We start from the raw sequence: 23,041 nt of genomic DNA on the forward strand, positions 1-23,041 counted from the left end.
AGACCCCCCCCCCCCCCCCCCCCCCCCCCCCCCCCCCCCCCCCCCCACCCCCCCCCCCGCCGCCCCCCCCCCCCCCCCCCCCCCCCCCCCCCCCCCCCGCCCCCCCCCCCCTTTGAACAAGCCGGTTTTGGTTGCATTTGTTTTTAGAGTTTTTATGCCGTTGGCACTCGCCCTGCTTCGCTGATAACGGGAAGAGGGGAATAGAGGCAAATGGCGGTTTAGGGTTGGAAGGGGGAAAAAAAAAACCTACCCTTACGGAGCTTTCTTTGCACCATACAAGCTAAAGTGCTATTAACGGTCCAAGGTTTTTTTATCTTTACTTTTTTTTTTAAAAAAAAGAAAGAGAATCGAAAACTTGGACGGTTGGATTTTACTATTCTTTTTCGACTTCTCTTCTGCGTTGTCGGATTACTGCACGGCATTTCGTGGCAAAGTCGAGGTAGAGAGACGCCTGTACTCGCTCACCTTAGTTTTCCCCCTTTTTGATCTTCCCATCAACATCACATCACAATCCTGGCGGCACGTGGTATATATAGCACGCTGCAGATCTATGTGGGTAGGGGGGAAGTAAGGGGTTTGGGTTATATGGGTGGTCAGATCAACAGTCATTCATTACTCAGGCTACGTATTTGTCCGTAGTAGGTATTCCGGCGACTTTTGAGGAAAGGGATGGATAACATACATACATACATATATTGCCGATGGATTACCTATTGTTATCTCGGTAGTAGATAGTAGGTGGTAGAAATAGATATGGTAGCATCTACGGATGGAACGAATAGCGTTCCTCCGAAAATATGAGTAGCAGCAGCAGCAATTGAATGAGTTGCAAAGATCAAGATCAAGATCACCGCGCGAGTGGTTTTTAAATGGTTGGAATGTTTTTAAGTGCTGGATTTTTAAATGTTACCTACCTCGTAGTGAACGAAGCGTTAACCACCTAGTAGGTAAATATTCAGAGAGGCATGATTGACTTCCCGGCGTGTGGTTTAAATCTTGCATTTCTGGACGTATTAATTGTAGTGAAAAGGCAATATGCAGTGAATCCCGATGTTGTGCATGGTCCAGCAATACTGACAGTTGTTAGTTCATTTGAATCCAGTTAAATACCTAATCTATCTACCTGTCGTCGCGAATGTCTTATCTCATGAGGCATTAAACTAAGCCGCAGTCATTTGGACTTATTGATGAGCAAATTACCTACCTACCTATCCGTAGTTAAGGTAAGTATTAGGTGGTTAGGTAGTCGTATCAACAAATGAGATGCACATGTTAATTATTCAAACACTGGTAAATAAGATAAACAGACGAACAGATAAACAGGTAAAACAAGCGGACACAGGAAGAGCCGGCAAATCTTCTTATAAAGTACGTCACGACACCATTCCACAGCTTACTACATAGTACATTTGGTAATAAGCGTCTCGGCGTCTTGGTCAAGAGGGGACGACTTTATCTTTACATGTATTATTTCGTGAGATGGTTACCTGTCACTCGAGTCATCTCTTATTTATTGGCTTTTATGTCCTGTATTTAGGTGTTCTTTTTTTTTTTTTTTTTTTTTACTGGCGCGCGCCTAGAATTCTCTAGTCTCATATCGGGATTAGCGGCTCTTGGCGGCTCGGGCGCCAAGATCTTCAGGGGTGCGTCTCAGCTGAGATGATACGTTAGGTACTATGTACATTTATACATTCGTACATTCGTATATTCGTACCTTATTTAGCTAACCTATAACAGGTGGGCTATGCAATTAATCAGGGTCCGGTATTTGAAGGCTTCCATCCATTCATTTCAATTCATTCACCTAAATGATTTGATTTCCACCTGCAGTTGGCAGGTCATCTGCCATCGGTTAAGTGCATGCATGCATGCATGTGATTAATCTGAGGATTTTTAAATCTTCAACCAACTAAGCGACGTCAAAGTTTCAGGTGTGAGATATTCCTATCTTAACTGATTTTTTTTATTTTTATCTTTTCCGCTGATCAAAAAAATTACCCACTAACCAACAACCTAACTAAACCATTAGACAGGATTCGCTCGGTTACTTCGCGCGTGCCCCTTCAGATACGAAAAATGGAAGGCCAATACGTACGCTGTAACTAACAGAACTGGGTCGTTTCTGGGCAATGCGGCTATGCTCAGGTTAAACTTGTTAGATTCAGGTAGAGTATTATTCTTATTAGGTCTCCTCTAGATCCAGTTTGATCTAGATTATTTGGTTTGGATGGTCAACGATAAACTGTTGTTTGGTTTACCTATTCGAACTCGTTCCTTTCTCTCTACTCTTATTCACACAATTCCATAATGTCCCATAAAAAAGAAAAGAAAGAAGAGAAAGGAGAAAAAAAAACCCCCAGACGGTCTGGGCTTGGAGGGTCTTGGCCAAGCCTCTTGTTGATTGGTTACTATGGTAATTAACTCTCGTCTCTTTCCTTTTCGTTACCTCCTGAATCCAATTCGAAATCTTGGCTTTTTCCCATTCTTTGCCTTTCTCTGCCAACTGCCAATGCAATCCCGTTGCTTAGTTGGTTGATTCGTCTTGTCCTTCTTTTATCATTTGGTGCCCTTTTCACGTCGTTGACGTCGAGTTCCCACTATCCTTCAAGTCCAAACCATCCCCGTCTCCGAAACAAGTCGTGACCAAGTCGTGATTTAACTATATCCTATCCTATCCTATCATATCGCATCGCATCGCATCGTATGATATTCATATTTCTACGGAATAGAATACTAGGTCATCCATTCGTTGTCTTGTTGTTTCTTCTTACTATTCTTTTTCATCTCCATTTAACTACTAGTAATCGGTATTGAAGTGTGCTCGCTTCTCCTCTACTCTCTTCCCGAGTAGGTACGTTTCGCAAATCATGGTGAGATTATCTGCGCCGGTGCTGGCGGCGCTAGGCCTGTTCGCCAACAAGGCGTTCGGTGCGCTGGAGGTAAACCTCGACGATCCAGGTACGTATTTATTAGCTACCTGCTCTCCCCGCGCACCCTTCGGCAACAGCGGGGAATTGACCCGTGTATAAGTATAAGTAATTAACAAGGGATCTTCTCTCTCTCTCCGTCTAGAATCCATCAAGAAGGCTGCCGCCCAGGTCGCCGAAGACCTTCTCACTTTCTATCATGGCGACGAGCCGGGTTGGGTTCCTGGTATCTTACCTGGACCTCCTCCCGACGGCGATTACTACTGGTGGCAAGGCGGTGCGATGTGGGGTACGCTGCTGGACTATCGACATAACACAGGCGACACGCAGTACGACGACATGATAACGACGGCTATGTTGCACCAGGCCGGCGACGACCGGGATTACTTGCCAAGTAATTGGTCGGCGTCCATGGGCAACGACGATCAAGCTTTCTGGGCCTTGTCGGCTATGCTGGCTACCGAGATAGGATACACAGATCCTCCGGAGGATCAGCCGCAGTGGGCAGCGCTGGCGCAGGCCGTGTTCCACGAGCAGACGAGCGAGGACCGGAGAGTTCCTAGCGGACGATGCAAATGGGGTCTCCGATGGCAGGTCTACTCGACCAACAACGGATACGACTACATCAACAGTACGCCGAATCCCAGTTTTGTTCCGTATCTTTTCAAACTATATATATATCAGATGCTAACGTGACGGTAGCTATCGCCAACGCTTGTTACTTCAACATCGGTTCCCGATTGGCGCGTTATTTCCACAACGAGACCTACGCCGAGCTCGCGACGAAGACCTGGGATCTGATAGATCGATTGGGCTACATCTCGGATAAGTGGGATGTTTACGACGGCGCCCATCTGCCCGATTGTACCGATCTTAACAAGGCCCAGTTCTCGTATAACGCTGCCATGTTGTTGCAGGGAGCCGCTTTCATGTATAACTACGTACGTTTCCTCTCGTCATTTCCTTTTATAAATTCTTTTCGAGTACTAACACGGCCATATAGACCGACGGCGCGCAAATCTGGAAGGACCGCGTTGATAATCTTGTAGACCGCATGATCGAGATTTTCTTCCCCGCCCCCGCCCGCATCGCGTTTGAGCCCTCCTGCGAATATCAACAGTGTAACAGCGATATGGAGTCTTTCAAGGGATTTACTCACCGATGGATGGGCACGACCATGCAGGTGGCACCTCACACTAAGGAGAAGATCCTGCCGGTTCTCAAGCAGTCTACGGCCGGTGCTGTGAAGCAGTGTACCGGTGGTAATAACGGTCGATTCTGCGGTTTCCACTGGACTTCCGGTGTTTGGGACGGCGACACCGGCGCCAGTCAACAGATGAACGTCTTGGGTGCCTTAGTCAGTCTTCTGGCCCCCGACGTCCCGGCGCCTCTCACCAAGGATAACGGTGGTACGTCTAAGGGTAACGTGAACGCGGGTTCTAACGAGGCAAAGTTGCCTACATTCGCACCCATCACCAGCGGCGACAAGGTGGGCGCAGGTATTGTCACGGCTCTCATCATCGCAGGCTCACTTTCGGCCTTCGCATGGATGAGCCTGGACTAAAAAAAGGAGAGGGGGATAATTTACAACCATAGACATACATACATTGGAAAGGGAAATCCAATAACGAGATTTTCTGGCGTCGGATCGTGTTGTTTTCTGCTTTTGCAACATCAGATATTGGTCTTTTTATTTTTGGCTTTTTGTTTAGGAAACGAATACCCGGGACCTCTTATCGAATCTGTACTTCCTGTCCTTGTACATAAAGCATCCCTTCCCCTCTTCGGTAACCTCTTTTCGCCCCCTTTTCTATCGCGGGTATTTAGTCTGCCATAGTTCATTTCTAGGCGTTTTGTCGGACTTTTGGCATGCGGGTTATTCAAACCGGCAAGGTACATAGTACTGTGTAAGTAGGGGAGGCCCGCAAGGAGAGTTGGAAAAGAGGCGAAGAATTGATCAGAAGAATTGGACCATATAGACTTAACCTAATTCGACGCATGGGTAAAATATATGACTGTTGCCTGTGCCTGTAGGGGTGGTATTGCTTGTCTCTTTTTCTTTTACGGTCAGTAGGCTTAGGCTGATAATTGTATAGAGCGTTCTGTTAAGGGTGATGATATAACCAGCCAGAACTTGTGTTCGTTACTTTCAATCAACTTGGCTTTTATATAGGTAAATCGGACAGTTGATCTCGAACGCATAAGATAGTACCTATGTCAATAAGGCTACTTACTGTCTTTATAGCTGCAGATTTCACTCTCGAAAGACGCTGGAAATCCTTGACTAGCTGAACCCACCATATATTTACTCGGCCATTCTTCTACTTAAAGATTCCACGTTTAGACCTGTCTCGTTTCTGAGGTCATACCAAAACGCGTTATTTAAGCTTCTTGGTGATGCGGTAAGTTTGAATCTTGTGGAAACCTGTATAGATTGACATCGTCCGTTATAAGCCTGCAGCCTTTCCCTCCCAAGCAGGCCAAGTTATGGAGTTTCATATTACAACCACGCGGTACGCAGATTGTTGAATACACGATTAAGTGGTGCGAGAGTAGAAAAAAAAAAGAAAAAAGGTGAGAAAACCGTGAAAACGCGTTGATGTGAGAAAGGATTTGGTAGGCACGGCTCATTTCAAGTACTTGGCGAATAGGTATACCCAGAAAAGCGAAAGAGTAAGGAGGTAAGCGTATAATTGTAGGGAATACCGTCTTATATTCGGCCTCGTGTTGTCTTTGTATGATACCTGTATGAGAAACACTCTTGGAAGCCTCCCGGGGCATTTAGAATAGACGTTAAAGACTTGACAAAAATTTGACCAGCGGCTTAATTAGTTACCTTGAGTTAGAAATAATGAATATGAAAGCCAAGGATGTGTTTGTAGTCTTATCTGTCTTATATTGCATTTGAAACTTTCGGCTATATCACACAAAACGTGCAGTACTGCCTCTCATTCTGCGTAATGTAGTATCCTGACTAGGATATCCCTTATACGAAAGAGTACCTTGGCATTTCTTTTGAATTGTCCTTGTTTCAGAGGGTTTTCGAGTATCGCGCTTGGGTTGACTCTGAGGTAGGTCTAGAGCATCGAGATTAAATCCCCAGGCGGGGGGTATTTGCGGTACTTAATCCTGATAACAGGGAGTTCAGATTATTGAAGCTTACCTTAGGTAACTATGACCGTTAAAAGAGGTACAATATTGTGTTTCGCCAACGTCGAATCTACGCCCCCAACCAGATCCGAGCCGATAGCTCCGCTGAGACAGCCAGGCAACGGAGATCCGAGATCTGACGACCTTAATCCTTAATTTGACCGCAGGTCTTTCTGGGTAAGCGTTTATGCTTATGGGCTTAGCTGTGATTCAACCAACTTGGAGATCGAGCAAGTCATAAACCGCTTGTATGATCGGGTTATGCCTTATTCGTACTCGACTCACAGAAAGGAGAAAGGAGAGAGATGAGAGGTGCCGAATAGCCGGTAAATGTAACTATGTACTTCAAAGTTCGTATATGCGATGTATTATTACATACTCACGATGAACAGGGAATAATGAATAGGTACCTAAAGGACATAACCCCTTATCATTTTCTTATGACCTCAATGTGAATGTAAATTGTGCATCAAGATAACTGACATTAGGTATCCGATCGATTAATTAATTACCTAGGTACTTCGTAAGCCCAAGTTTAGTGCATCAAATTCCCAAATTCCATCTGCACCTTTAAGAATCCAGGAAAGGAGGTACTTCCATGAAGGCGATCCACATGGTTACACCGACTTGGTGCAGCTATCCAAGAAACTACGTCATGTCCCACTATCAAGGTAGGTAGGTACTCCCTTGCACACCTGTATTTTAAGCATGATTGAGATTTGGGAAGCAGCAGAGCAGGTGCTCAAGACCTTAGGTAATAATGTAATAATCGACATATACTCGAAACAGTTCAACTTTTTATGTGTCGCCACCTGATTCCATCAACTTTCGATTTTGTCGATTACACCGATTATACTATGTAGGTACCTAGTGTATAATACCATGGTGCCTAATAACATCGTAACTGGGGAATGTTATGACTCCCTCAATTAGTTGAGAGTCTAGGCTGCTTCTTAGCTTCATATCATAATGCATGTTAACTATTTATATCTAGCCCTCATCTCTAGGTACTTTCATGCTTAAATATCCTCTTGTCTTACCTCGTACCTAACCTCACACAACATACAAATACTTACGGAAACAATAATAACAACAATAACAATCCGTTATTGGCAATCATATTTGTAAATATCTTCATTACCAACATCAAATACCCATAAATCATCATATATGAATCAACGCCGAATCCTTTTCGCAAACTTAGGTACCTAAACTATACCCACTGTGCCTTCACATAGGTACGCGTCCCTGAAGCTAGCCACAGCCCCCTTTTTTACATTTTACCAAGGCAACCGTCGGAGCTAGCTGATCAGCCCTACGCAAAGTCACACGCCTCCGTCGCACGCTCTTCGCTCGGGTCGCGCGAGGTACAGTGCGGATCGTAAGTCGCTTATACGTTGTGTCTTACGAAGTGAGGCGGCGGTATCATTCCGCCACGTCTAATCCCTGTTGAATTTATCTACAGTACCGATAAACAAACAGGAAAAAAAAGTCGGGAAGATAAAATTCTCCAAACCACTATCATTCGGGTAGATCGTGGTAAAAAAAAAAAAAAAAAAAAAAAAAAATCCACAGAAGAGGAGGAAGTCTTGTTACATAACGGGTCGACGAGAAGAAGAGAATCGTTACTTAACCTACGCCAAGGAAATACTTCTCAGTTGTATCGAGGAAGTCGGATACATACGTTATTAAGACGCCACCCGCCAAAGAGGGAGTACTCGTCTTATTTAGGTGGTAAACTCTCTCTTTAGGGTTGATCGCGGTAGACAGCATGCGTAAGTTTCTCCCGTTTCTTAACTTTAAATCTTGTCAAATCTTGTCATTTTAAGTGGTTATTGCTTCGTCGCTATCACTTTATTGTTTTATTTTTTATCTTATTTCTTCTCGTCGAACCCCCCCCTCCCCCTTTTTACCTCCCTTTTTGGGACACGTATGGCGTATTCAACTTCAAGCGAAGTCAAAATGGAAGCACGGCACTCGTTTAGGTACCTATCACACTACCGGTACATACCTAGGTACCCTTCTTGCATGCTGGATGCAGGTATCCTCATTCAACCCGACGCGACGCTACATTAATTCCGGCAAGCCTCCAAGTGGGATGGATTTTGATCTGCCGGCTTTGAACCTGTTGGTATCTGTTGGGTTATGGTGTCATAGAGGGGCGAGAGAGATCGGGATTTTATCCCTATACCTCGAAAGCTTATGTTAAGGGAAAGCTAGAAAAGAAAGAAAAGAGAAAACAAAATCTCGTTACTCAAGCTATCGACAAAAGCTATCGACAAACAAAGAAGTTGCGGAGAGACAAGATTTCTTTAGCAACGAAGCATCTAGGCATAAGGATCTATGTCGTATCTCCCGTGCCTAAAAAGCAAGGCGGAAACCCACACAGTTAAACCTACACGTTATCACCTACAGGGATCTAATGACCTGCTGCCAAGCCCTTCTATTGCTTCTACGAGTGATTGTTAGGTTAGGTACTTACTAGGTATTGTACTGTACTGTGTAGAACGACACCGCTGACTCTTGTATCTGCGGTGACTGGCCCGGCTAGCCTGGCTGGCTTGTCCGTACTGTCCAGACTGTCTGTCTGCTTTCTCTGCTTTAGGACTACCCCTGGCCCTGACCTGACAGCCCGAACAAGCCTTGGGCTTCCCAGATTACTCTCTTCCAATTAAAGCTCTCCCCACGCCACCATATACCTATCTTCCCCATTTTTTTCTACTTGCTTCTACGCCTATTTAGTCTAAGTCCTCTCTCGCCCTCGGATTACGTCCTAGACACGTTCCGTTCCCTCTCTTCCCCCGTTCTCTTTACAGAACAATTACGACCTTGGCGTCGAATCTGCCAAAGCCGCACACATCGATGAAGGAAAGTTCAACTGACCAGGCCTCTTATATAGATCGCATACGCTCTTGGGCACGAGGTCACGCGTATGGAGGCTCTACACGTCCCGCTGCGTCCAATTCCAACCCCATCCTTCCCGTGAATAATACACACTCGGACCAAAATCCCGAGAAGATCCGCCATGTTAGCGGCGCCGGTTCCGACCGCCACCAGGGCCTTCCTAACTGCTCCCCGAATACTCATGATGTCCCCAGCTCCGGATCGGATACCCAGCATGCCGATAGGTCGCCGGTGTCAGCATCTGAAGTGGAGGGGACGGGGCCTGTCGTAGACAAGGACGGCCCCAAAAAGAAACAGAACGTCTTCGTCGAAACCTATCACGAATTAAAGAAGGTGATCCTTCACAGCTGGATCAACCTATTCTTGGTCTTCGTCCCCGTCGGGATTGCCATCGCGAACATTCCGAACAAGAATTCCGGAGCTACTTTCGGAATCAACGCTGTCGCCATCATCCCGCTTGCGGGACTTCTTAGCCATGCTACCGAGTCCGTCGCCCGCAAGATGGGTGACACCGTCGGCGCCTTGCTGAACGTAACGTTTGGTAACGCCGTCGAACTTATCATCTTGTGAGTTTTGTCCTGTCCTGTCATTCGAAATGGCAATTTTAGCTAACAAATCAATAGCATGTAAGTGATTTTGCTCTTGACAATTCATTGTCGAGCGGTCTTGTGCCGACCGGTATATGGATATGTACATATGTACCACCTACATATGGATCTTTGCTAACCTCGTCATCTAATGTGTAGCATCGCTCTAGTCAAGGTAAATACGCGTATCTACGTCCCGCATTTCATTTGACTAATAAGGTACAGGGAGAAATTCGCATCGTCCAGGCCTCGTTGCTTGGATCTATTCTTGCGAACTTGCTATTGATTCTGGGCATGGCCTTCTTCCTCGGCGGTCTCCGCTTTCGTGAACAGGTTCGTTCGGTACTAGTGTTTTGGCTATTTTGCATCGGCTAACATCTTGCAGATTTACAACAGTACGGTGACTCAGATGAGCGCCTGTTTGCTGAGTTTGAGCGTGATAAGTCTCATGTTGCCGGTTAGTTTATTCGTATCGAGTCTCGACAACGCATTGCTAACTAGTCTTACTAGACCGCATTCCATGCTTCTTTCCGAGACAAGGAAGAGGCTGATAAAGAATCTCTCAAGATCAGCCATGGTGTTAGCGTGGTATGTATCTACTCCGAATTAACCCCCCCCTAATCCAAATAAAGCGCAAGCAGTCATGCTAACATCGTCTCCAGATCCTCCTTTTGGTATACGTTGTGTATCTTTTGTTCCAGCTGAAGTCGCACGCGTATATGTACGAATCGACTCCTCAGCACATCATCGATGAGGAAGCAACACCTGGTCCGGCTGCCGCATGGCTCGAGTCTTCTGATTCTGATTCGAGCTCGTCATCGGATTCGGACTCTGACCGCTCCAGCCACTCGAGAGAAACCATGTCGAAACGTGTCCGACGAGCTATCCATAGGCGTCGCCGTAGAAAGTCAAGTACCGCATCGGTAGACACCGAAGAGGAAGTTCGAACTCGCACCTCGTCTCTCGGAACCAATAGTGCTAGTCCCACTCACGAGGGAGGTTCGAAGTCGGGAGATTCTCTCCAGGGTCCCCTCGCTTTTCCTCGAATAAACTCTACCGGTACCGAGGAGGCTATCGAAGAGGAAGAGGAAGAACACACGTCTCGCCGTAAGCATAAGCGTTCTAAACGCAAGCACCGCAAGCGTACAAGGAAGGCCTCGACCGGTGTCGAAGAAGCTACTCCTCAAAACATTGCTAGCGTAGGACCGGATGCGGCACAAGAGCTCGTCGCGAACGGCGGAGAACCCCGTCGTGTCGATTTTGCGGAGGCAACTGTCAACGTCGAAGGTCCACTCGAGGGTACTCCTGGATCCAGACGTCCTTTCAATAACCTGCGCACCCTGTCACTCCGACCTGTGGCTAAGAGCCTGGCACCCCCAGTTTTCACTTCGGATGTTGGAGCTATGCCGATTACGTCGGTCGGACCCGTTCCGCGGGTAAGATACGGCATTCGCAGGACCAACTCGCTTCCCGAAAGACTTAACCAATATCAGTACCGACCACCCGGAGCCATGATGCCTTCTCAGATCCCTGTTTCTATCCTAACTGGTAGCGCCGGCGAAGCAGGCGAGATGCACGGAGATGACCTTTCTCGTGGCGCAGCTATCATTATGTTGTTGCTCTCGACAGCGCTTGTTGCCGTGTGCGCCGAATTCATGGTGGACGCCATCGACGATGTGGTGGCGAACAGCGCTCTCAAGGAAACCTTCATCGGTCTGATCATCCTCCCTATCGTCGGTAACGCAGCGGAACACGTGACGGCCGTTACGGTAGCAATGAAGAACAAGATGGATCTGGCCATTGGTGTAGCTATCGGCTCCTCGATTCAGATTTCCTTGTTCCTGACGCCTCTCGTGGTTATTATCGGTTGGATCATCGACCAGCCCATGACGCTTTACTTCACCTTATTCGAGACGGTTTGTCTGTTTGTATCGGCCTTCATTATCAACTTTTTGATCCTTGACGGCCGAAGTAACTACCTCGAGGGTGCTCTGCTCTGCGCTACGTACGTAATCATTGCGGTCGTAGCGTTCTTTTATCCCGAGGGCGACGCTGCCGGTGCTCTAGGTTCCTAAGGGAAACATTTACAAGACCCCCACACACAGCGGAGGAGAGTATTTGAAACCTCTTATTTGACAATACGCAATACGACGCAATGTTCAACTGAAGCATATGAGGATATGAATTTTTAGTTGATTACTTTGATATTAAACTTGCCCGAGGCGGTTTCACGATACTGATTTAATGAATATGGCACTACACGATTGAGAGGGAGTTGCCTGGGATGGGAGACGAAACGATATTACTTTTCTACTTTTAAGGGATGCTATCTACTTTTCGGAGTTTTGATCCCCCTTTTTTTGCGATTTGATTATAAACAACAAGTTGCTTTGATTTTTGAGAGATATTAATTTTTTTCTATTATTTCATTTCGGGACAAAGCTGAGCCAGCCAACTTGGCCGCTCTGATGAAAGATAGCGACGACGTTGTGAAACAAACACGTAGATAGCTTGAGTTACCTAGAGGTAGTTTAGCGACGCAGACTTGTAGACTCGTGGTTGTACAGGCTGCTTAGCGGATGAATTGGACATACTCTCATTTTGCAGATGACTGAAGTTTTTATTATAAGTGACTAAGCCGTAAAGCAAAGCAATAAAGCTGATTTGAACGTTCATGTTGGCAACTTAACACAGCCACAACTGTTCTAGACGGATGGGGCTATGCTGAACCTTAGTAACAGGTAGGTAATGTTCGCTTCGTACCTAACCTAACATATGTACCTTGGTACCTTGCGTATTCCATATTCCCCATCATGTCACAGCCATAATAACTTTAAGTGTAGATGACGTATGGATTTTTAGGAAAGTGTTGGAGGTTACATTGTCCATAACACCTTAGAGGCTTAGCTTAACCTAATGACTTTTCTCTACCTTTGTATCACTGATTCAAATAATAATATTGAAACGGTTGGATGCCAAGCAATTAAGCCATCTTGTATTTGGAAAAAGATATAAAGGTACCAGGTAAGTAGGTACGGATTCCTCTCAGGTATTTGAATTCATTCTTCTCCAATCATTTACATCTACATCTACAACCACCACATTAATTATAACGTCTTCCCAGTTTTTTACACCTTCTATTTTTTCCATCACTCCCTCTCCGGATAAGAATAAAATAATACAACAACGCTGCCCCTTTCCCTTTCTTCTTCCAAAATCCCCCAAAATGTGTTTCGGAAGCAGCAAAGATACATCGAACAACGACTCAGCGCCTAAACCAGCCGCGGTCCCTCCTCAACGATTATCATCGTCTTCCTTACCACAATCAGCCAGCGCCGCCAAAGCCAGCATTAGCAACAGCAACGGCAACGGCAATATGCGGCAGGACAACTACGCGCCACCTCCCGGACCCCCGCCGTCTCACGGCCAGTACTACACTCCCCCGCCCGGTCCACCTCCGTCCCATCATCATCAACAAGACTACGCGCCTCCCCCCGGCCCACCACCTCCTCCTTCTTCTTTTTCTTCGGATACCAAGAACAACCCGTTCTATAACTCCGGCCCCGGTTCCGATTATGCCCCTCCACCCGGCCCCCCACCCTCTCACAACTACCACCACCAGCAACAACAATCCTCCTCCTCCTCCTCGTCGCAAAACCAACAACAAAAGCAACACGACTGGCAATCCGCCGTCCCCGACACCTCCCTCCTCCCCCCTCCCCCCAACTTCTTCAGCGGCTTCGACCGCTCCCCCGCCAACAACGCCACCGAGGAGCAGTGCGACGCCGGCGAGGCCTGGTGCGCCCAGTACCCGCTGTACCCGCCCATGCCGCTGAACCCGCCCGCCGAAGCCGCCTCCCGAACCGGCAACATCGCCGTCTTCGCCCCTCCATCATTCCTCTCCTCTTCTTCCAACGGCAACGGTGGGTCCCTATCCCAACTCCGCCCCGGCCTCTGGTCCGTCTCGTCCCCCCGCCGCCGCGCCCCCGACGCCTGTCTCGCGACGTATCCGCCTTTATACCACGCGGCGGCGCACAGCCCGCTCGTGACCGGAACGAAAAGAAAGACGGTGTACTACGAGGTCCGCGTGCTCGAGCGCGGCAGCCGCAAGGACGAGGTCTCGCTCGCGCTGGGCTACGTGGCGCCGCCGTACCCGGGGTTCCGGCTGCCGGGGTGGCACCGGGGCAGCGTGGGGGTGCACGGGGACGACGGGCACCGGTACGTGAACGACCGGTGGGGCGGGAAGGCGTTCGCGGCGCCGTTCCGGCGGGGGGAGACGATTGGGTTGGGGATGGAGTTTTCGCTGGGGCCGCGGAGAGACAACAACGACCACCACCACCACAACAACAATAACAACGACAACAACGGCATGCAGGCGCAAGTGCGAGTAGAGGTGTTCCTGACGCGGGACGGCGCGGAGGCGGGCCGCTGGGACTTGCACGAGGAGACGGACCGGGAGCAGGACCTGCCGGTGACGGGGCTCGAGGGGTACCACGACTTGTGCGCGGCCGTGGGGGTGTTCGACCAGGTCGCTTGCGAGATTGTGTTTGCGCCGGAGCTGTGGAAGTGGAAGGGATACCGGGGATAGAGAGAGACAGAGAGTTAAAGAAAGGGGAAAGAAGCGTGTCGTGTCGTGTCGTGTATTTTACCTGTTATTACCTACCTAGCTCTTTTGATTTTTTAAAAATAAGACCGGGTACGAAGTAGGTTAGGTAGGAGATAGTCTTCGATGCTGGCCTCGGAGATGGAAGTTGACTGCATTAATTAAGCCGGACCCTTGGCAGAAAGCAAGCCTTTTTACGCAATGGTGATATTATCTCATACTAGGTAGAGGTTTGGCCTGAATCGGTTTCTTAATAAAGTCATACTTTGGCTTGTCTTGGTTTTATCTTCTCTGGTAATATCCAATTACGTTACGTGACCCCATATATATAAGGTATATAAGGTACCTGGTATATATATTTCATTCAAAGGGTACAAAGTTCAAATCGGGACTACGAATCATAAGGCACGACGGCGATAATGTTATCACTTGGTGCAGTTTACGAGCAATAGAAAACAAGTAGACGTGAGACTAGGTACCTCTTATGATTGGCTGTTTGTACCAAATCGAGCAACTATGAGTCGTCATTTTCTTCCTATCCGGAAAGAAAAGGTAGTAACTAAAGGAGATCTAGTAGGATTCCCTCCGCCCAAAGAATCAAGATTGACAACATATCTCCAAAGACATCTTCGTCTACTTCATCGTCGGCCTTTCAGATTCGCCTAATAGCTACTTCTAACCAATCGGCGTTTTATTCACAATCTGCCCATACTTCGCGGCGCAGCTTGAACCCCACCGTCACCAAGTCAGTCGGAAATCGTTTGAGCACCCTCGAAAGCGTCGTTCGGGTCGAGAGTGGTCCATCCCCTGACGGAACCGGCTTCTATGCAGATCATCTTCTTGTAGCCGTCTTTGGGTTCGAAGTCGCCCATACCTTCTGCCTTTTGCTGCCAAGGATTCCAGACTACCACGTCCTTAAGGTTGTCCCGTACGATGCTGTAAACCGCTTCGCCGTCCTCTGAGACTACTACCGGGTGCGAGGGGCCTTTAGCCGGCGTGTACACCCTATCCGTCTCGCCTGTGATGGTTATGGCGCCCGACTGTGTTTTGGTACTAGCCGCATCCAACTTGTCGATGTATTCTGAGTCTTCGAGACCTGTCACTTGGATCTTGGAGATGTCCTGTTTGTCGCGGGAAATAGAATTAGTATATTTTGCATACTTTGCATACTTTGCGCCTTTTAACTATACGGAATATTACTTACGTCGATTCGCAGATACGTGTGCAATAGGACCTGGAACTCGAAGGGCTGTTCGCCGTCGTTGGTAATGACGATGCTCGTGTTCAGGTTTTCCGGGGTCAATGTGACGCTATAGATGATGGAGAAGGTGTAGGGCCATAGGCTCTTAGTCTCCTCGTCGAGACTTGCGGACGAGAGACCGAAGTCAAGCTTGACGGAGGTGTCGGACGGGCCCGTGGATTCGGAGCTGGACTTGCCCAAGAACTCCCATCGCGAGTTGCGCGCAAAACCGTGCTGAGGGAGTTTCGAGGTTGCGGGGTGATCAGGAGCTGTGCCGAAAACCTGGAAGGCGGGTGTTACGTGTTAGCCCAGCTTTCCTTTTTTTTCTTTTATTTTCTTTTTTCATTTTATTTATTTATTGTTTATGGGAGAGATGATATGTGGTAAAGGATGTAACAGTTTAATAACTTACGGGGAAGACGAGAGGAATTCCACCTCGTACGGCCTTGGATCCGTCGAGCTTGGCGGCGTCGGACAACCAAAGTCTCTCTATTCCGAATCGGTTCTTCCAGCTGATAACGGTGGCGCCGTGTAGAAGAACTTCGATGCTCTCTCCCGTGGGTAGAGAAGCCGTGACTCGCGAATTGTCGTGGGTGAAGTTAACTTGGGGTTGAGGTGGTAGACCGGGAGTTGTGGCTAGCGCCAAAGGCTTCTTTGGTCGGTCAACCATGATTGCTAAGTGGGTTGTCTTATTAGTTCTTCTGTTTAGCTTTTAGTAGCGTTGAGTTTAGGCGAACTTGAGTTGATAAGACGGTAAAGACACGGCAAAAACGAGAGGAAAGAAAGAAGTAAGGAAGGAAATAGAATGGTACCTAGTTGTAGACAAAAGGGTTGGATTCTGCTGGGCTATGGGCTATGGGATGCTAGGATGCTGGGATGTTTGTATGATGATGTTGTATAGCGGGGTTATAATAGAAGAGGTAAGGGTAGGTTCCTAGGTAATAGAATAGGTAATATATGATGTGCATACCTACCTACCTATATATACTTACCTTAGGTACCCAACCTAGTATGTGAATATGCCTGCCTCTGCCTTACCTTAGGTAGGTACCTTTTTATCTTTTACGTATTCCTTCAAATATTACCTAGGTAGCAAACAACGTTGATTTAAAAGGAGAATAAGCTTTTCTTTTCTTTTTTTAAAATAAATAAATAAATAATGATAATAATCAAAGAGAAGATGATGATGGATGGGGTTCTGGGACAAAAAGGTAAAAAGGGAAGACGAAAACTTGGGTGGAGACTTGGACCGAAATCTAGAAGGTTTGGAGAGGGTACATAGTAGCATTGTTGCTGTTACACATATTGCAGCTTCAACTGAGACGACCCTTCCGAAAGATTGGGCAATTCCGCAATGGTACATTAGGTACATGCCGCATTTGTGGTCATTTGTGGTCGCACCACATAACCTGAAACCACCAACCTTCCTGCCTACAGCCAACTTAGACCTATAACAGCCGAGCAGCTATCCGGAAATGTCCCTCTACACCCTCCCATTTTAACCGCAAGAGCTGCAGGCTTCGGCACTAACTCCATAAAAATCCCAATCGCTCTTCTGGTATTTAGGTACTATTGCAACTTATACTATGGTAGTAATAATACTTTGCTTATGAATCCAAGGTAACGCATACTATGTAACTTTTACAACACATGCACAACAGATGGAAGCGGATCAACTGCCAAAATGCATTAGGCACCTAACTTATAAATATTCCATTCGTATAGATTACCTAAGGTATCATAGCTTTCATCTGCCTCCTAAACGCCTTATCAATGCCCATTTTCATAACTCTACAGCGTGGTAGTACCCTTAAAATATGTTTATCGTCATCCGCCATTAACCTTTACACATATCTTCCCCTTAATAAAAGAAAAAGAACAAAAAAACCTAGCGTCGGCTCCGACTTTCCGCCAGGTATAATTCTTTTTTGATGTCGAAGAATATATCCTCAATCCTGTTCACCTCGTCTCGGGTCAGCGTCGCTGTGCGGAGACCCTCGAGGCCACCATTCAGAGCATCTATAATCCTTTCTGCTGCTGATTTTTTAACAACGGCTTCTTCGACAAGACGAGGCTGCTCTATCTCAACCTCAGCCTCGACGGTCTTCTCCAACATTGTCTCCTCCGCTTGATCCACCATCTTACTATCTTCATCTACAGGGGGAATACCATCCTCTGGTAATTTGGTAGGAATAGGTTCCACTTCTGACTGTTGAGATGCTTCTGTAATTATCTGCAAAGTAACCGCTTCCGTATCAGACTCGCGCTCGACAAGACTATCATCGAAACCCACAGGCGATGAGCTCTGCTGACCACGGTCCGCGACTGCATTTTCTTGTTTCGCTAAATCGTGTGGGGAGTCAAAAGGGATAGTGTCCAACTCCATCGAAGCATCAATTTCGGTATTCATTTCCGTGTTAATTTCGGTTGTAGCCTCTTCAGTCGTAACCTCTTCGGCATGCTGGGAAACCTGGCTATCAGGCACCGATTCGACATCAGCATCCTTATGATGACGTCGTTTCTTTTGACTGTTGCCATGTTCTTGGTTCTTGTCCGCATATCGCTTCCTCTTCTTTTTCGACTTCTTACTTGGTGAATGAGAGCTTTCTGCCTCCGCCGAGGACGAAGGAATAATAGGCGGCGACGGCAGGCTGTTCTCATCTTTCTTGGATTTTGATTTGCCGCGTGATTTCTTCGATCCTGTGCTTACCGCGATACTCTCCGAAGGCTGAGCCCCTATAACTTGGGCCTTTTCTGGTGACTCTGAACCGTACTTGGGTGCTGGCTCGCATTTCCTAGAATCTAGTTCGATAACTAGACGTGCCAGGCTCCGTTCTTCGTCGTCGCTGAGCTCGAAAGAGCGGTCCTTAGACTGGGAAGACAGAGGCTCTTGCGCGGCCTGTACATCCTTTGCTGCGTTACTGCGGAGGGCTCGTGGCGATCCAGGTGCCGGGTTGGTGGGGGCATCCATGAAGAGCTCGGGGTCGGTCCGAGGTGAGGACTCCAGAACTTTGCCCGAACGCGTTCTCCGTGGAGTAGTTGGCCTTTTAGGGGTATTAACCTTACTAGACTTCTTATTCTCCACGTTTGTAGACGAAGGATCTGGCTGTGTTGTTGCATCTTCATCTTCGTTCTCCTGATGCACGGCCACTGATGCTTCTTCACCGTTTCCTACATCTTCTCGATCCGAATGGTTTTCGTCTGCGGGAACCGTTTGTTGCTTCCTAGCAGGAGACCCCGAGACTGGAGATGACAGGATAGGGAATTCTTGAAGCATGCTGCTGCTTCTAGTCCGTGGCTTCATCTCTGCGAGCAAGTTCCGACGTGGCTCAGGCGGCGATGAAGGAACGTCATCCGTCATCTCTTGATCAAAGTCAATCATGGGGGCTTGGCCGCGCCTAGGCGTCGGTGTGGATGTCATATAATCCTCAATACCTTGTTTGCGTTGCGGTGTTGCATCTCGCGCTTGTTCGGGATATTTTGCTGGGTTCGAGGTCTGGTTGTCTGTGCTAGCTCGAATATGCGAAAATATGGCGGCATTTTCTCGCTGTCTTTCCCGGACTTCTTTCTGACGATCTGTCAAGTACTGAGATTCCATTGCGTTATGGCTGGGGGAGGATGATTCGATAGGCGCAAATTGAATTTGAGAATCGTCGTGTCGCAGTTTGGGAGTCGCGTTACGCCTAGCTGACCTTGGTCGAGGTAAACTGGGGGTGGTAACGAGCCCCTTTTTAGAAGGCAACGAAAGCTGGACGGATCCGGGCGTTGCGGACTGCCTAGCAGATCGCCGTTGCGCTCGAGGCGTTTCGTGGCGACTCTGTTCGTCGAGAGATACATTCGTAACCTGTGTGTTATCCTGCGATTCTACGAATGATGGCTGCTGTCCACTAGACTCGTAGCTGGAGAGGTCTACGCCGGGGAGCACTATATCAACATAAGAATGAGCAGAAATGAGCACAGTCTTCAGCTTCTCTGGATATTGAATCTCGGCGACATCCTCGAGAGCACAATTCCACATGACCGCAGTATTATTAACAATATTCCTATGCTTGCTTTGGAACGCCGAGCATAGTAGTTCTTCGATAGCGTCAAGCTGTAGGTTATCTCGAGAATCTGTATCTAGAAATAGGCCACAGATCTGATCCCAGAGAGCTTCAACCTGTTGGCAGTTTAGTACCGGACACAAAACGATATAAAGGAGTGTGCTACTTACGGCTTGGGACGCTGTCGTGGATTCTGCACTGCTATATTGAGCACTCGCGTCTTGGATCCAAAGGCCGATGCCATGTTGTAGGTTGGATATGGATTTGAACACCAACGAGCGATTGCACCGCATTAAAAAGCTACCAATCTCGCTAAGTAAATGCACAATTATCTCGTCAGTACTATATTGGTCGATGTGTAAATAGGAGGCTTCTAGGAGGTGATTTATGAGGCGGTAAAGGTTGTCGAAGGGGTCGAAAGAAGCAGATCTCGGGCCGGCAATTGAAGTACCCCACAGACGCCGTCGAGCGCCGTCCAGGGCTTGGCGGTCCTTGGGATGTGTCGCGCATGAGATCAGACCGATACTAGCCTCGAAATGAACAGATGATATGACATTGTTGCTAGCCGAAGAGTAGAAGTCCATGAAGTGCTTAGCCAATGGCTCTATCACCACGATAGCTAACCCTGAGCTTCCAGCTTCGGAATTGACTCGAGTCGACAGCATTTCGAAGAGAGGTTCCCACTGTTCCCATGGTAGATTAGGTGTGGACTTGATGCCTCTTTCCAAGTGTTTTACGATCTCGCGATACTCGTGGCCGATAGGGACTGGATCGCTTCCGGAGCTGGTGCTGAAATGGCTAGACTGACTATTGTCCAAAGAGAGGGAGAGGATATCGGATATGAAAACCCACGGTCCATATGGTGAGAGGACGTCCGTAGGTAACATCTGTAAAAACTCGCGAGCTAGTTCGATTTTCCCATGAGAGGAGGATCGAGAGATGATGAATGGATCCAAGACAACCCTGATCAGGTTTAGTAAGCCATCGTCGTCCGGGATCCCGGGAGGTAGCGTGGAAAGGATGGAAAATAGGTGATGAAGGGGAGTTCGTGTTGAGCCCTGGCCCCTTCCCGAACGATGCGAAGGAGTCGCCACTGGAACGAATGAATTTTGCTTATTTAGGGAAAAAAGTTTCTCGGTGAAGGGTAGCAGACCCAAAGACTCTATTATGGTCCAGAGGTATGCTTGCGTCGCGTCTAGGAATCTCTGCTGAGACTCGGGCTCGACGTCCGAATCCGTGAGTCCCCGAGACCATATCCTCGCTAGCATGCTAAAAGCATATGCCATGAAAGTCGCCGTGTCGGTGGATACTTTGACCTCCTTGGACGCGGCAGTCGCCACGGCGCTTATGAGGGTACGCCAGAGTTTATACGAGATGGATTCTGGATTCCCAAGATCTAGAAACATCTTTTGTAAGATAGGCTCCACGGCGTAAAACACCCTCCCCACGTTACGTCTGACCCATTTCGGATCCAGCGCAGGTAGCTCGTCCCATTTCGCCAACGGATTCTCGGCGACGTGATCCTCCTTCCATATTCGAGGCGTCGAGGAGTTGAATAACCCAGTCAATATTAAAATTGCCTGGGTTAAGTTGTCGGAGGGTATAGTCACAAGCTTTTCGCTTTGTTTGACATCCGTCTCGGGGAAGGCCATTTGCTGAATGAGAGGCTTTACGCATGCATCCCAGTAATTGTCGACTTGTGCCGTATTCAAGTTCGGTTTGAAAGCGTAGTAATAAAGGTTGCAGACGCTTCCTGTAACAACTTTCCGTAGTTCATCTGATTGTTTGCTGCTGCCCTTCCTCTTTAGTTGACTGATAAAAGGTTGGCGGATCGTAACGATGGTTTTTGAGAACGAGGCCTCGTTGAGATGTAGGGCGTAGACGAGCCTGTTCCAAGCGTAGTTGGCTTCAAGTCTAGTATGGTAGTCTCCGCTGTTGAAACACCGCTGGATAATCTCTAGCCACGGTCCGAAAAACTCCCACCTATCAACTGGACACCTGAGAAGGAGGATGACAACGCTCCAGACTTGAGGGACGGAGGAGGACTCGGTCTTGTCCTTGGTCATTTTCATCAACCTATCCGTATAGTATTCGATGTATCTGGTTTCGTCGACTTGCAATTGTAGTATCTCCGTGATTTTTCTGTGCAGCTGCTTCTCCTTGCCGACTGTAAAGCTAGCCTCGAGTCCCAGCGCGGCAGCCGCAGCGCGGATCTCCTTCATGCTACTAAGCATATCGGTAAACAGATCCAGAAGCCAGTCTGAGTGGACGATCATGTGAGACCTCGACTGCTTGAGTAGTCTTCGATATATCAGTATACGCGACATGATGATGCTTTTTCCCTTGATGTGGCCTTCCATCTTGTGGAGCGAGGCCACTAGCCGACCAACGCGGTCCGCCGTCATGACCTTCGCCGAGAAGTCCTGAGAGGCCACGACCTGCATCAGATGCCTCACGACGTCCTTGGGAATGGAAGCGTCCTCGAAAGACCTGATACAGTGGTCGATGATGAAGACGCCAAAGTCGTACGACAAGGTAGAGGCGATAGCGGGGAAGTGAAAGAAGGTACAGAGCAGAGTAAGAGCGTGGTTCACCATGGATGAGTCGATATTTTCGTTGGGAACCCTTGCCGTAACGTCTCGCTGTATGAATTGCACGAACAAGCTCATCTTATCTTGGAGGGCGATACGGTCGGGTAGGTTATTGGATGTTTTCAGCGCTCTCGCTAGCATCATGTACGCATCTATCTTGGAGTCCCTGTCTGCTCCGGCGAGTTGTCTGATGGTTGAATCCAACATGGTGACGATGTTAATTTGGTTGCCGTTGATTAATGGGTCTAGGGTGTGGAGGTGGCTCGGACTCGAAGTTTGCTTCAAGATGGATTTGATCGGTTTGATGGAAGCTGCCGACGAAGGGACAGAGGCCGGCGTGGTCTGCTTTCGAACATTTTCCTTGTCAGCGTACGTGGGAGGTTCCCGATACTCGGCTTGCGCCGAGAATCCAACCTTCTTCGAGGATCTCCGAGAGCTGGTGACGGTAGTGTTGGTGGGATCGGGAGAATAGCTGGGAGGAGTATGGATGTTTAATCTGGTATCGACGGGTTGATTAGAGAGGACAAGCTTCGTGGACAGATCCGTGTCTTGCTTCTTATCTCGAGGTGGCGTCGGTGGTCTTGTAGGCAAGGAATCCAAACTTCTTGGGACAGGTGCTACTTGTGGTATCATGGCTACTCCAGCCAATAGCTCCCGCCGGGTGAAAGACCTCGAGATCTCTCAGATTCGGAAAATGAAGATATCATACGCTATTACGACGAACCGAACGACATGAATAAATTCCAATTCGAACGCTATCAAACTCCGATAAACTTTAATGATTGATGGAGGAGGAGAAATTAATGAATGAATGAACGAGATAATCTCTCAAAAGTCAAGAGTTACGTCTTTTGGTCGGATATAGCAAATTGCGATAATGTGTCTGGTATGTTTGAATGGTTAAGGCGGCCCCCCTTGACCATTAAGCGTTGAATATTGGATTGGGGAAAAAAAAGCTAAAAACGCGTCGCGGTTAAGCTTTTTCGCGTAGTTTCT

The 23,041-nt window shown here is 47.9% G+C and overlaps 5 protein-coding genes across 5 annotated transcripts; 3 read left to right on the forward strand and 2 right to left on the reverse strand.

Moving 5' to 3' along the window:
* Positions 1-2,867: 2,867 nt before the first annotated feature.
* On the forward strand, positions 2,868-4,491 carry F4812DRAFT_452985 (glycoside hydrolase family 76 protein; the record flags this gene model as incomplete). Its single annotated transcript, XM_047936420.1, has 4 exons — positions 2,868-2,958; positions 3,073-3,558; positions 3,630-3,868; positions 3,931-4,491. The coding sequence occupies 4 exons, from the start codon at positions 2,868-2,870 to the stop codon at positions 4,489-4,491; spliced, it is 1,377 nt and encodes a 458-aa protein (XP_047786701.1).
* Positions 4,492-7,622: 3,131 nt separating this feature from the next.
* Positions 7,623-12,174, forward strand: F4812DRAFT_443236 (calcium/proton exchanger). The gene is made up of 8 exons (XM_047935382.1): positions 7,623-7,852; positions 8,977-9,546; positions 9,568-9,571; positions 9,728-9,743; positions 9,794-9,901; positions 9,954-10,025; positions 10,079-10,156; positions 10,231-12,174. Exons 1-8 carry the CDS (start codon positions 7,849-7,851, stop codon positions 11,641-11,643), a joined length of 2,265 nt encoding a protein of 754 aa, XP_047786702.1. The 5' UTR covers positions 7,623-7,848; the 3' UTR covers positions 11,644-12,174.
* A 220-nt stretch (positions 12,175-12,394) lies between these two features.
* F4812DRAFT_210267 (uncharacterized protein) lies at positions 12,395-14,556 on the forward strand. Its single transcript, XM_047930332.1, has 2 exons — positions 12,395-12,617; positions 12,693-14,556. Exon 2 carries the CDS (start codon positions 12,795-12,797, stop codon positions 14,154-14,156), a length of 1,362 nt encoding a protein of 453 aa, XP_047786703.1. The 5' UTR covers positions 12,395-12,617; positions 12,693-12,794; the 3' UTR covers positions 14,157-14,556.
* Positions 14,557-14,631: 75 nt separating this feature from the next.
* Positions 14,632-16,722, reverse strand: F4812DRAFT_443244 (galactose mutarotase-like protein). The gene is made up of 4 exons (XM_047935383.1): positions 16,224-16,722; positions 15,824-16,086; positions 15,376-15,693; positions 14,632-15,292 (listed from the first exon to the last, which is right to left on the reverse strand). Exons 2-4 carry the CDS (start codon positions 16,079-16,081, stop codon positions 14,918-14,920), a joined length of 951 nt encoding a protein of 316 aa, XP_047786704.1. The 5' UTR covers positions 16,082-16,086; positions 16,224-16,722; the 3' UTR covers positions 14,632-14,917.
* A 321-nt stretch (positions 16,723-17,043) lies between these two features.
* F4812DRAFT_443248 (Rap1-interacting factor 1 N terminal-domain-containing protein) lies at positions 17,044-22,980 on the reverse strand. Its single transcript, XM_047935384.1, has 2 exons — positions 19,625-22,980; positions 17,044-19,570 (listed from the first exon to the last, which is right to left on the reverse strand). Exons 1-2 carry the CDS (start codon positions 22,676-22,678, stop codon positions 17,300-17,302), a joined length of 5,325 nt encoding a protein of 1,774 aa, XP_047786705.1. The 5' UTR covers positions 22,679-22,980; the 3' UTR covers positions 17,044-17,299.
* Between the last annotated feature and the right edge of the window lie 61 nt (positions 22,981-23,041).

The sequence above is a fragment of the Daldinia caldariorum genome, assembly GCF_022478825.1.
Source record: "Daldinia caldariorum strain CBS 122874 unplaced genomic scaffold F4812scaffold_20, whole genome shotgun sequence".
Lineage (NCBI taxonomy): Eukaryota > Fungi > Ascomycota > Sordariomycetes > Xylariales > Hypoxylaceae > Daldinia > Daldinia caldariorum.

Bases quoted from the DNA above. Each gene is read 5' to 3' on its own strand.
- F4812DRAFT_443236 (XM_047935382.1), top strand. The intron at 9,902-9,953 runs GTTCGTTCGGTA...AACATCTTGCAG, and splicing joins GTCTCCGCTTTCGTGAACAG to ATTTACAACAGTACGGTGAC. The intron at 10,026-10,078 runs GTTAGTTTATTC...TAGTCTTACTAG, and splicing joins TGATAAGTCTCATGTTGCCG to ACCGCATTCCATGCTTCTTT.
- F4812DRAFT_210267 (XM_047930332.1), top strand. From the start codon at position 12,795: ATGTGTTTCGGAAGCAGCAAAGATACATCGAACAACGACTCAGCGCCT.
- F4812DRAFT_443244 (XM_047935383.1), bottom strand. From the start codon at position 16,081: ATGGTTGACCGACCAAAGAAGCCTTTGGCGCTAGCCACAACTCCCGGT. The intron at 15,694-15,823 runs GTAAGTTATTAA...CCCGCCTTCCAG, and splicing joins GAATTCCTCTCGTCTTCCCC to GTTTTCGGCACAGCTCCTGA. The intron at 15,293-15,375 runs GTAAGTAATATT...CGCGACAAACAG, and splicing joins ACACGTATCTGCGAATCGAC to GACATCTCCAAGATCCAAGT.
- F4812DRAFT_443248 (XM_047935384.1), bottom strand. From the start codon at position 22,678: ATGATACCACAAGTAGCACCTGTCCCAAGAAGTTTGGATTCCTTGCCT. The intron at 19,571-19,624 runs GTAAGTAGCACA...AACTGCCAACAG, and splicing joins CCACGACAGCGTCCCAAGCC to GTTGAAGCTCTCTGGGATCA.